Source organism: Cryptomeria japonica, chromosome 3, assembly GCF_030272615.1.
Source record: "Cryptomeria japonica chromosome 3, Sugi_1.0, whole genome shotgun sequence".
Classification (NCBI taxonomy): Eukaryota; Viridiplantae; Streptophyta; class Pinopsida; order Cupressales; family Cupressaceae; genus Cryptomeria; species Cryptomeria japonica.
In genome coordinates this window covers 942,335,305-942,348,134 of record NC_081407.1, presented here as the reverse complement: position 1 = coordinate 942,348,134, position 12,830 = coordinate 942,335,305, and the positions used below count along the sequence as shown (strand labels likewise).

The 12,830-nt window shown below is 36.4% G+C and overlaps 1 protein-coding gene across 1 annotated transcript in view; it reads left to right on the top strand.

The window, feature by feature from the left end:
* The first annotated feature begins 1,151 nt into the window (after positions 1–1,151).
* The window catches only part of LOC131072962 (uncharacterized), a 66,866-nt gene continuing 55,187 nt past the window's right edge, over positions 1,152–12,830 (top strand). The window contains exon 1 of the mRNA XM_059217818.1: positions 1,152–1,439. Coding sequence (XP_059073801.1) covers positions 1,152–1,439 — 288 coding nt within the window. The remainder of the gene's footprint in view (positions 1,440–12,830) is intronic.

The following is a 12,830-nucleotide window of genomic DNA, read 5'->3' as shown; positions in this document are numbered from 1 at the left end:
GGAAGATTCTGTAAGAATTTGTTGAATATAGCTAAGATCAAGAGCACATTGAATAACACAAAATAGATACAAAAGATTTGATAAGAATAAATTGTATTCTAATCAATATGCAAAATACTGATCAACTGGATCATAAAAAATTACATACAATGTAGATGAGCCAGCTTATAAAGACGAGACCATATGGATATGTGAGCACACAATCATGACATGCGGCTCAATGAGAAACAAGGGTAGGTAGGAGAAATAATAAAATATTCCACAAGAGGTGGATCACCCATCGAAGGTGGAATGTAACAAAAAAATAAGACTACAAAAGGTGGAATTTCTCCTACATACATCATCCCTATGTGCACACTTCCTGAGTCTCTCATATCCAAATTACTATGAAATACATTATCCCAAGTCAACTTAAGTAAAGTGTAATTATGAGACATAATTTACACCAATAGAGTCACCAAGAGGGATTGAAGAGACTCATGAGGAAATGAAGTAGGGTAGTGGGGTAAATGTAACATGATTCCCTCGTCACCCTACAAGAAAAACATAAGGAATATGATCACCCCAAGGGGTAACAAAATGAAAAGAGATAATAAGGCCCCGCTACTCAATGACATGCAAAACGACAAAAAGATGACCCTGCGGGGTAGCCAACGGAAGGAAAATGGGGAGCCTTGCCATCCTACGAAGGAAAAAATAATACATGGGCATGACTTTAGAGCATAGCAAAAAATGAAGGGTGGTGGAGAGTAAATTACAATGTGCCATGTCACCAGTCAAGGAAGTCAAACTGCTATCTCGACCGCCCATTTACAAATCAACAGTGGAGTTTGTACATATCTCAAAGCCACCAATCCGTTGAGCATGCATCACACATGCATGTATGAATTGATGATAACTTATTTGTGAATGATAAAAGTAATTTTTGAGGCATAATCACACACCCTGCATTCAAAGAGCATCCAAGGAGTGAGCACAAAGCTATTCAAGGCAACCCAGAGTATTTCTCTGAGCTGCAATTGTCACCAAGTGCTTTTGAAAAATAAGTAAGTTGATATCAGGTCCATCTCTGTGCTTTTGTTAAAGAATTAGGAAGTTGTGTAGGGTTTGAAGTTGAAGTAGAACTAGAATTTTCTGCCTTAGGAAATAACATGGCTTCCCAAATGAAGGACACCACCTTCCTTGCTGCTGAAAAATCCCCCGAGAAGGGTGAGGCCTCTTCTACCATGCTTGAAATCACCCATGCCACTCCACTTTCCTTAATTCACCCAGCTCCGACCATATCGAATGAGCCAACTACTGAGTTGAACCCTCCCTTTGTTGCACAAACCCCTCTGAGTGCTGAATCAAACCAACCATCCCAAGAAGAATCCTTGAATCCAAAGAGGAAGAGGGCACCAAAAGGGGCTGCCATTGTGATTTTTGATGATGAACCAGCTGTTAGCGAGCCCAATCCATCCCTGCAAGATGAAGCCCCCTGCACTCAAGAAAAGAAGGGCTCTTTCCAAGAAAGCTGCAACAACATCATTTGTGCAAGCCCCATCTACTAAGGAGAACCCTCAAGTTGTTGAATTAGACCCATAGAAGGAAGCCCCAAAGACTAAAAGAAGAAGGGCCCTTGCTAAAAAGGCTACATCCTCATCTGCAGAGTAGGCCCCAATTATAGAATCAAACCCTCTTGTTGTTCAAAACCCCCCACCTTCTCAATAAGAGCAACCATCACAAGCCCTTACTTCATCAGTTTCAACTAAGAGTGCTGGTGAAGTAGAAGACGAAGTAGAGAAAAAACTATAAGAGATGGAAAAAAGGAAGAAGAGACACACAAAGGGTTTACACCTGGATTTGTTAGAATTGTTCAAGGGATCCACAATGCAAGAAACTTTCAATAATGCCTTCAATGATAGGAGCTCCAACTACAGAGATGGCATAGCCATAGATAGGGGGTGCGATATTTTTTATTATTTCTATGCGAATAGGGACAAGGCAACACCAGTATCAAACCCCTGGTACCTCAATTTAGGTCAATTGGTGGCCCCTAATGTCTTTGTGGAACTACTATTGATTAGAGAACTTGAAAAACACTACCACCCTAAGAGTATGATAGTAAAGATGGAAAGTGGTCATACTCTGGTTGATGTAGCAAAAGAGGCCATAGTTCAGTGCTTTGATTTGGACATAAGTGCTCTCAAATCTATTGACTTGAAAATGTGAGCAACCGAGTATAGATTAAAGAAGTATTTCTATAGAGAGCAAGTGATTCCCCAATATAGAAAAAATATTGTTTAAGGGGGACAAAAAATACATTTTAGGCACAAAGAAGGAACCTTTCGATTTGAAAACTTTTGAACATTATTTTGTAAAGACTTATTATGCCGTTTACCAAATTTTGGGAGATGATCGTGGAAGAAAACAAATGCCAATAGAGTATATGATGATGACAATATAAAGTCAGCACCCCTAGACTAATGAATTGTATGACTTTGCCACCTACATTTAGGAAAAGATGCATGAGGGGTTGATAAAAGAAAACGATGATAAAGTCCAATTGGACTTTAAATATTATTCTTTATTATGTCATCTGATTCTTTTTCAAAATAGGACAAACAGGGATGATACCTTAAAGGTAACAAAGTTTGATCTACAAACAAGAAATAGGTAGCCAATCTGGAGATGGACTCAAGTGTGGGATAAGGGATCTTGATATTCAAATTATAGGGAATTCTTTGAACATTTTGTTGTTAAGGTCCTAAGAATGTGTGGAGTTTAGTTTCCAAGACTCCCAATTGATATGGTAAGGTTCTAAGAGTGAGAAGTGCTAGGCCCAAGGGTGTTGAATTTCTAGAGGGTGCATTTGCTCATAATTTTGGTGATTTCTTCTACTACTCACATTGTACAATAATCAGGGTATATGGGTGCCCTCAACCACCCCACATTTTTCCAATCACCGTCTTTCCAAGGCTTACCTTCATTGAATTCATGTGGGAACTCATGTGGATAGAGAAGAATTTGATGCAAAATGAGAAGAAAGGAACACACCTTCCCCGACTTACAGTATATGAAGATTTTAGTGTGGGAAGTGAGACACTTGAGAAGGTAAACGAATTCATGGTGAACACCTATCACCTTTAGGTAGGAAAAGCTTTTGATTTTGATAAAAAAGGATACATTAATGAGGTAAGAACACACAAGATGAAGGTGAAGGGCATGTCCCATCAATATGATGAATATATGAGGATCTAATTAGAAATTATGGTCCCAAGGAAATTGTCCAAAGATGGAAAAAGTGGGAATACTGTTGGTATTTTGGTATGGTTTTGTCATTGATGTCAACACCTTCTAAACTCTTATCAACTCTGGCACTTTGGAGAATCAACAACATTCACTGGCAAGCAAGTGACTCATGCACAGTCACCGGTATCTGGTACACTGGCAAGATATAATGATCACCAACACTTGGAATGATATGGAAAACACTTGGTAATGTCGAAGACATCGTTTGGACATCTTGTCCTGGAGTTTTGTTCATTGGTATATTCATATTTGCATATTTGCTGTTACTGGCAAATAGGTCCAGGGTTACACCGACAGGTTTATCTTTTCCAGATCAGCATGGCATGCTATGGAGATGATTAATTACAGTTGTAAATGCTTTAAGCCGACATGTTCAATCGGTTATTGCATCAGATAGTATATTATTTGTAAAATATTTTTATTGTAATATCTTGTAGAGCCGATCTACTAAAATTGGTCTTAGATTATGGTATAAATGTAAGATCTTATTTGTAAGATCAAATGTAAAATGCGAAAAAGAATTGTGTGAAGGTTTATGCGAGAATAAGCAGAGCTATACACGCAGACATCATTTGAAGATTGAAGGAGGGTTTTTGTGAAGACAATCAGAACTACACCGGTACTGAATCCAACATATGAAGATGCTATTTTGTGCACTACATTCTTATTGGATTTAACCATCCAACTGTAGTTAGTGTGACTCCCATTTTGTGATTGAGCAGTGAGCTCTAGGCGGTTGGCCTTTTTGTATGTGCAAACCCCATTTATGTACACTTACTATCTGCAGTAGTATCATCTGATTGTGGGTAAGGTTTCCCACCATGGTTTTTCCCCTTACAGGGTTTCCACATACAAATATTGGTGTTATGTGTTGTGGATGACTTTGTGTTTATGTTTCATGCACTAATCCTTACCGGTATAGGTTTTAACTATTAAAACTATCTACCGACATATTGAACTGGTTTACCAGTATTAAGCATTAAGTTGGTTAAGTTGTTTTTGGTTTGAATTTATTAGACAACTAATTCACCCCCCACCCCCCCCCCCCCCCTCTCAGTTGTCTCTAGGACCTAACAATTGGTATCAGAGCTTAGTCCTCTTTTTTCAGAAGTTTAACAGCTTGAGTAGATCCAATGTCTACTAATTATTTCAGGAAGGACAGTCCTAAACTTGATGGAACCAACTATGGCATATGGAAGATAAGAATGGAGACACATCTAAATTGCATTGGAAAAGGCATCTGGGATGTTACAAAGAATGGTTATACTACTGCTGTACAAGGTCAGCCTAGTCTAGCTAACTTGACTAAAGATGAGGAAAATGATTGCAAAGCAAGAGAAGCACTTTTGAGGGCATTATCAGATCAAAAAATCATGAGACTATCAGATAGGTCTACTGCTAAAGCTATTTGGGATCATTTGGAAACACTGAATGAAGGAGTTTCCATAGTCAAAATTGCAAAACTTGAAAGCTTCCGGGTTAGGTATGAACATCTGAAAATGGAAGAAGATGAAAGGATTTCTGCTTTTATGGAAAGAGTAAATGAAATTGTTTTGGGTATTAAATGTTGTGGAGGAACCTTAAGTGAGGATGAAATTATTTCAAAAGTTTTGAGAGGATTGCCACCGACATATAAAATGAAAGTCACTGCTATAAATGAGTTAAGAACAATGCCTAATACATCAGTTACTAGGGATACATTAATTGGGAAACTTTTAGCTTTTGAAATTGAAGAATTTGGTCTTGTTACTACTATAAAGACAGATTTGGCCTTTAAAGCATCAACATCATCTGCTCCATCATTTGACAAATCTGATTGGAAAGCCTTTTATGCAAGAGAACTTGAAGAAAGTAGGAAAGAAAATGAAGAACTTGAAGAACTTGAAGCACTATTTGCAAGGAAAATGCCTAAAGGTCCAGTTGGAAGTAAGTATGAAGGTAAAGCACCCTTTAAATGTTTTAACTGCAATAAGATTGGTCATATGGCTTCAAGATGCTCTGATAGGTATGCTAGACTAAGAGAAGCTAGAAGAACATACAAAACTAACCCTGAATATCAGAGATACAGATTTAAGAAGAATAAAGACAAATCTTGTTACATTGCTGATGAAGGTGTGACTGATGATTCTGATGACGATCCTACAAACAATGGATGGGTTTTTGTTGCTATAACAGAAGATCAACCGACACCTACTACTCAATCGGTAGTACAGGCCCTGGCAGCTAAAGTTGAAGTAAAGGATGAATGGATCATTGATTCGAGATGCTCACATCATATGACAAGAGACAAAGGTAAATTCTTGAACTTTCAAGAATACAATGGAGGCTTAGTGAGATTTGGAGATGACAAAGCTTGTTCAATCAAAGGTAAGGGTACACTATCTCTTGATGGTAAGCATAACGCTGACAATGTTTACTATGTTGAAGGATTAAAGCATAATCTTTTGAGTGTTGGTCAATTAGTTGAGAAAGGATTTCAGTTACAGTTCAAAAATGGAAAATGCAAAATCATGAATAGAACTGGTTTGGAAATTGCAACCGGTAATCAGACTAGAGGTAATATCTTTCATTTAAATAACAATGAAAAGACATGCTTAATTGCACATATAGATGAAAGTTGGTTGTGGCATAAGAGACTCTGTCATGTAAACTTTGATTGCATGGTAAAGATCAGTACTACTAAGGTAGTTAAAGATTTACCTAAAATTGTCAAACCTCAGAATACAGTATGTAAGGAATGTCAATTTGCAAAACAAGTTAGAGCTAGTTTCAAAAGTATTCCAGAAAAATCAAATAATGCTCTTGATTTGATTCACACCAATTTATGTGGTCCAGCCAGAACTAAAAGCTTACAAGGTGATAGATATTTCATGCTACTCATTGATGACTATTCTAGAATGTGTTGGGTTACTTTTCTCAGAGAAAAATCAGAAGCACTTGGAAAGTTCAAACTGTTCAAAGCAATGGTAGAAAATGAAACCAGTAAGAAAATCAAATGTCTAAGATTAGATCAAGGAGGTGAATTTACATCTAAAGAATTTAATACATTCAGTGAAGTGAATGGAATCAGAAGACAACTATCAGCACCTCGGACACCACAACAGAATGGAGTTGTTGAAAGGAAAAACAGAACTATCTTGGATGCAGCAAGAAGTATGTTATCAGAAGCAAACCTACCACATGTATATTGGAGAGAAGTAGTCAGTACAACGGTCTATACATTCAACAAAGTTCACATCAAAGGTGAAACCGGTAAGACCCCTCATGAACTATGGTTTGGTAACACTCCTACTCTTAAGTATTTCAGAATTTTTGGAAGTAAATGTTATATCAGAAGAGATGACTATATTGGCAAATTTGATCCTAGAAGTGATGAAGGAATATTTATTGGTTATTCATCCAAGAGGAAGGCATATAGATGTTTTAACAAAAGATTGCAGAAAATTGTTGAAAGTACAAATGTAAAAATTGATGAACAATTCAGAGGAACTTCAAGGTATATATAGACTCTGAACCGGCAACAAAATTTTTGACAAATGAACCTACACTAAATCCACCGGTACAGAATGAAGATCTAGTTACCCCGGTATTATATGAGGATTCCACAGTAATTGAGGAACAACAACAAACAAAGATACCCTGGTATGTAAGACTGAATCATTTTGAAGATCAGATAATTGGAAATAAGTTTAAAGGAGTTATGACAAGAGGAAGATTGGCAAATGAAGAGGTATGTCTTATTTCTCAAATTGAACTATCATCTGTTAATGAGGCATGTGAAGATACATTTTGGATTAAAGCTATGGAAGAAGAATTAGAACAAATTGAGAAAAACAACACTTGGACATTAGTTTCCCGGCCTAAAGATAAAAATGTAATTGGAACCAAATGGGTATTTAGAAACAAACTTAATGAAGATGGTAAGGTTGTCAGAAATAAAACAAGACTAGTGTGTAAGGGATATTCTCAGAAGGAAGGAGTTGATTGCAATGAAACCTTTGCACTGATAGCTAGAATTGAGGCAGTCAGATTATTTTTGGCTTTTGCAACACACAAGAACTACAAAGTTTATCAAATGGATATTAAATGTGCATTTTTAAATGGAGATCTTGAAGAGGAAGTATACATTGAACAACCTGATGGATTTTCTTTGACAGATGACAATGATATAGTTTGCAAGTTAAGAAAAACTTTGTATGGATTAAAACAAGCTCCAAGAGCTTGGTATGCAAGATTGGATAAGTATCTTTTAAAGATTGGTTTTACTAAAGGAAATGCAAACAACAATTTATATTATAAAGTAACTAATGATGACATCTTGATTATAGAAGTATTTGTTGATGATATAATCTTTGGAGGAGAAGATGGATTATGTAAAAAATTTTCTATTAAAATGCAACAAGAATTTGAAATGTCTATGATTGGAGAAATAAAATTCTTTTTAGGATTGCAGATTTCATAGACTGATAAAGGTATATTCTTGAGTCAATCCAAATACTTAAAAGAGTTACTAAATAAATTTGGGATGAAGAACTCTAAACCGGTAAGCACACCTATGACAGTAAATGAAAAATTATCACAAAGGGATGAATCTACACCTGTTAATCCAACTAGATACAAATCTATGATAGGAGGTTTACTGTATTTGACACAAACCAGACCTGATATTATGAATGCAGTATGTATTGTTTCAAGATTTCAAAGTAATCCTAGAGAAAATCATGAATCAACAGTAAAAAGGATTTTCCGGTACTTACAAGGCACTATACATCTTGGATTGTGGTACCCCAGAGATGAAAAATTTGAATTATGTGCATACACAGATGCAAATTGGGTAGGAGATGTGGATGATAGTAAAAGCACCACCGGCAGAGCATTATTTCTTGGAAACAAATTAGTTTCTTGGCTGAGTAAGAAACAAAGTTGTACATCTTTATCAACAACAGAATCAGAATATGTTGCAACAACAACTAACTGTACACAGGTACTATGGCTTAAGAAAATGTTGAAAGACATAAAGGTAAAATGCAAGGAACCTATTACTATCTATTGTGATAACACTGCAACAATTGATATATCTAAGAATCCGGTATTACATTCTAAAACCAAACATGTTTCTATCAAACTAAATTTTCTAAGGGAAAATGTTGAAGCAAAGGAGATAAAACTGGTTTATGTGAATACCAAAGAACAGATTGCAGATATTTTCACTAAACCTTTGCCTAAGGATACTTTTGAATATCTCATAGATCAGCTTGGAGTCATACCACCACCAGTAGAGACTTAGACAGTTGATGATTGTCATCAACCGACAGAATTAACAGAGAAATCTTTTATTCCGGTCTTTGATGGGAAGCTACTTCTCAGGGGGAGTAGTTGGTATATTGAATTGATTGGTATTTTGTATATGAACTTGGTTTTTATTATAACTTTGGCATTTGATGTCAAAGGGCGAGAGATTGGTATGGAAAAACTTTAAAAAACACAAGGAAAACACATGTTGCTCCCAGGGGGAGAGATTGTTGTTTAGGAGAGATTATTACTCTGTATCTGTATTTTGATTTCTGGTTATGATCTTTTTGGAGGTTGTTGGTTTTTGGTATTTGGCATTTTTGTTTTGACACTTTGATGGTTTTTCCATCTTGTGTTGCCATCAATGCCAAAGGGGGAGATTGTTGGTATTTTGGTATGGTTTTGTCATTGATGTCAACACCTACTAAACTCTTATCAACTCTGGTACTTTGGAGAATCAACAACATTCACCGACAAGCAAGTGACTCATGCACAGTCACCGGTATCTGGTACACTGGCAAAATATAATGATCATCGACACTTGGAATGATATGGAAAACACTTGGTAATGTCGAAGACATCGTTTGGACATCTTGTCCTGGAGTTTTGTTCATTGGTATATTCATATTTGCATATTTGCTATTACCGGCAAATAGGTCCAGGGTTACATCGACAGGTTTATCTTTTCCAGATCAGCATGGCACGCTATGGAGATGATTAATTACTGTTGTAAATGCATTAAGCCGACATGTTCAATCGATTATTGCATCGAATATTATATTGTTTGTAAAATGTTTTTATTGTAATATCTTGTAGAGCCGACCTACTAAAATTGGTCTTAGGTTATAGTATAAATGTAAGATCTTATTTGTAAGATCAAATGTAAAATGCGAAAAAGAACTATGTGAAGGTATATGTGAGAATAAGCAGAGCTATACACGCAGACATCATTTGAAGATTAAAGGAGGTTTTTTGTGAAGACAATCAAAACTACACCGGTACTGAACCCAACATATGAAGATGCTATTTTGTGCAGTACATTCTTATTTTATTTAACCATCCAACTGTAGTCAGTGTGACTCCCATTTTGTGATTGAGCAATGAGCTCTAGGTGGTTGGCCTTTCTGCATGTGCAGACCCCATTTATGTACACTTACTATCTGCAGTAGTATCATCTGATTGTGGGTAAGGTTTCCCACCGTGGTTTTTCCCCTTACAGGGTTTTCACGTACAAATATTGGTGTTATGTGTTGTGGATGACTTTGTGTTTATGTTTCATGCACTAATCCTTACTGATATAGCAATTAACTATTAAAACTATCTACCGACATATTGAATTGGTTTACCGGTATTAAGCATTAAGCTGGTTAAGTTATTTTTGGTTTGAATTTATTAGACAACTGATTCACCCCCCCCTCTCAGTTGTCTCCAGGACCTAACAAATACCTCAAGATTGGAAAGGGAGAGGAAAGAAAAGGACCCTAACTTTCAGGGATTTTTCTCTAGTATACATAATGATTTTGCAAGAATGTTAAATAAGATGAGAAATTTTGAAGCCATTATCACCAATGAATTGGCAAGCAACTCGCAAAAAAGCTTGAGAGGCCCATAGATGCTCCCCTAGCTATTTCCAAAGCAAAAGGGAAGGAAATTTTGGTAGAGGGATCCTCCCAACCTTCCCCATCATAGCAAGTTCCCTAGGAAGGATAACCCGCAGTAGGGGCAATTAGAAACGTTGAGAAGGGGAAGGCTAAAATATCAGATTTTGTGCAGATTGTGGATGATGAAGTGGATGCAGATGTTCAACCACCATCTCCCCGTCGAGAAACTTTCTGGGATGATATTTTAGCAAGCATCTTTAATGATGAGGATATGACATATACCCCTAGTTTTATCCCGAAGGATTAAGCCCAAGATGAGAGAACAATTGTTGCTATTCAATTCTTGTCTAATGACAATTTTGTCAAAACCTAGGAGTTCAAAGCTTTTTGGTTAAAATAAAAATTAAAAAATTCATCAGATGAGGAAATTGCAAAACTTGACAAGGACAATATTCAATGCACTCCTCAGGAGGCAAGATAGATGATAAAAAACAACGACATGGTGTTAATCCCTATATGGATAATTTTTTTGTATTGGACCAAGTAATGAGCTAAAGAGATCCACTATATGCTTAGGAATTTGGGAAACATGGATCAAGACTTAACCCAAGCATCAAGGCATTTGCAATTTGGGCAAAGGCCCCCAACACAGATAAGCCCATTTTACTACACAAAATAGAGCAAAGGGTAGGGGATGCTATTGTTAGAACCCTTGCTGATACTACAACCCTTGAAGTTGCCACACTATCATTCCATGCTGCACATTTTGCCAAGTTAGCTACTGAAGAAGAAGAAAAGAAACATGAAGAGATTAAACAAAGACATGTTATTCCTAATGCTATCTACAATGAACAATATATTGAGAATATTAGATTGAAGAAAGAATTGACAAAAAAGGAATCCACCAAAATGACAAAGAAACAGTTAGAGGAGATGTAGAAAATGAAGGAGGATTTGCAAAAGATGAAAGAGGAAGCAAAAAATAAATACTTGGAAATAAGGAAGGCCACAATTTTGTAAATCACTAGCAAGATGCTAGCCAAATTGGGTGAAGTACATATGTCTTATTATTTTGTGTTCCAGGTCTGCACCCAATTGGGTGACATTCTTTCATTTTTCCAACCATTGAGGACTATGTGGTTCCCAAAAGCCATAATGTTAAAGGAGATTCTTTTGTCAGTAAAAAATGTGCTTGATGCACCCCAAATTGTGGGGATAACATGGAAAGACTACAACCTCATGATAAAGGAACTCCCACATGTGGAAGAGGAGGACAAGCTATTGAAGGAAAAATTAGAATCATTTAAAGGTCTTTAGAAGTGGGATATTCCTACAATTTTGACTGAGGATGGGCAAATCAAAGATTTGGACATGTGGAGGCTAGATTTATAAGAATTGGTTGATGCAGTTTTAAATTTGTTAGTTAGGAATCCCAATCAACAAGATACATATTATTTGATTGTTGAAAGAATTCTTGATATTGATTCTTTGAATAATAAGTTCATTTAAAAAGCTATAGCTGCATCGACCAATAAGACAAAGGAAGCTATAAGCAAGCTGCAAAATTTTAGAGAATTTGCTTGGCCCAAAAATTAAATTGATAGTTGGCACAAGAAGTACTGCTTGCTTGAAGAGGGAAAATCGGAGGAGGAAGAGTAGTAAATGCTATGCCCTTTTTTTGTTCCCCTCATTCTTTTTGGCAGGTTCCATTTTTGGAAGAAGGCTCAAATCACACTTTTAGCATGTACTTGGTGCAACCCAATACAACCTCCAGCGCCAGAGTTTTGACGGTGACAGATGCTGCAACAAGATGCTGCCTCAACTCCACTCCTTTGAGGCATGCTGCACAATTTCTAAAGATCAGTTATTGCAGCCACCTTCTAGCCCCTCTCCCAGGACAATTTTTGAATGTACTTAAGAAAGATGCCTTGGCATATTTTATTGTATCAAGCAATCAATTTTTGACAAGTGTCTTTCTTGGCCTGAAGCTTGTTTTGCCCCCTTGTCTTATAACAGGGAATTCAGGGCCAAAAAGAAAGGATTCTGAAATTTTGAGAATTAATAGGTACTAGGAGCCACTTTGAAGATAATAGAGCTAGAACATTTCCTTTCTACAAATATTGTAAGTCTATGTCATATTATATCAATTTTTTAAAAATTAATGAAGAAGAACGCTTTGCATATTGTCTCATTTCTCTGTGTGCAACTTGTATAAATTTTTGTGTTAATGACACATTAATTTGTCTTGTTCAAGTATGAATGTGTGGTCTTGATTATGGGTCTTTTTTAAGAAAATGGTTAAAATCTATTTCAAGATTGCTGCAATGTGTGCACATGGAAATGTATTTTAGTTTGTTTTGGTTTTAATGTTCATAATATGCAAGTCATAGAATGCTTGGATGTGATGAAATGATGATACATAGTAGCAAGTTGTAATTCATCTGTAGATTTGACTCTGTTCACCTTAAGATAAGCACTGGTCTCGCCTTCTTGAATTACCTCAGAATCATTTATCACCCAGTATCTTTTCATTTCTGTTCATAGGAGTAGGAGTAGGATTAGTTATAGTTCAAAAACCAGTCCCAGTAGCTAAGTGAAAATGTAAAACTAGGATTGCAGCCTTAGTCTAGAGTATTGAATCTTTTC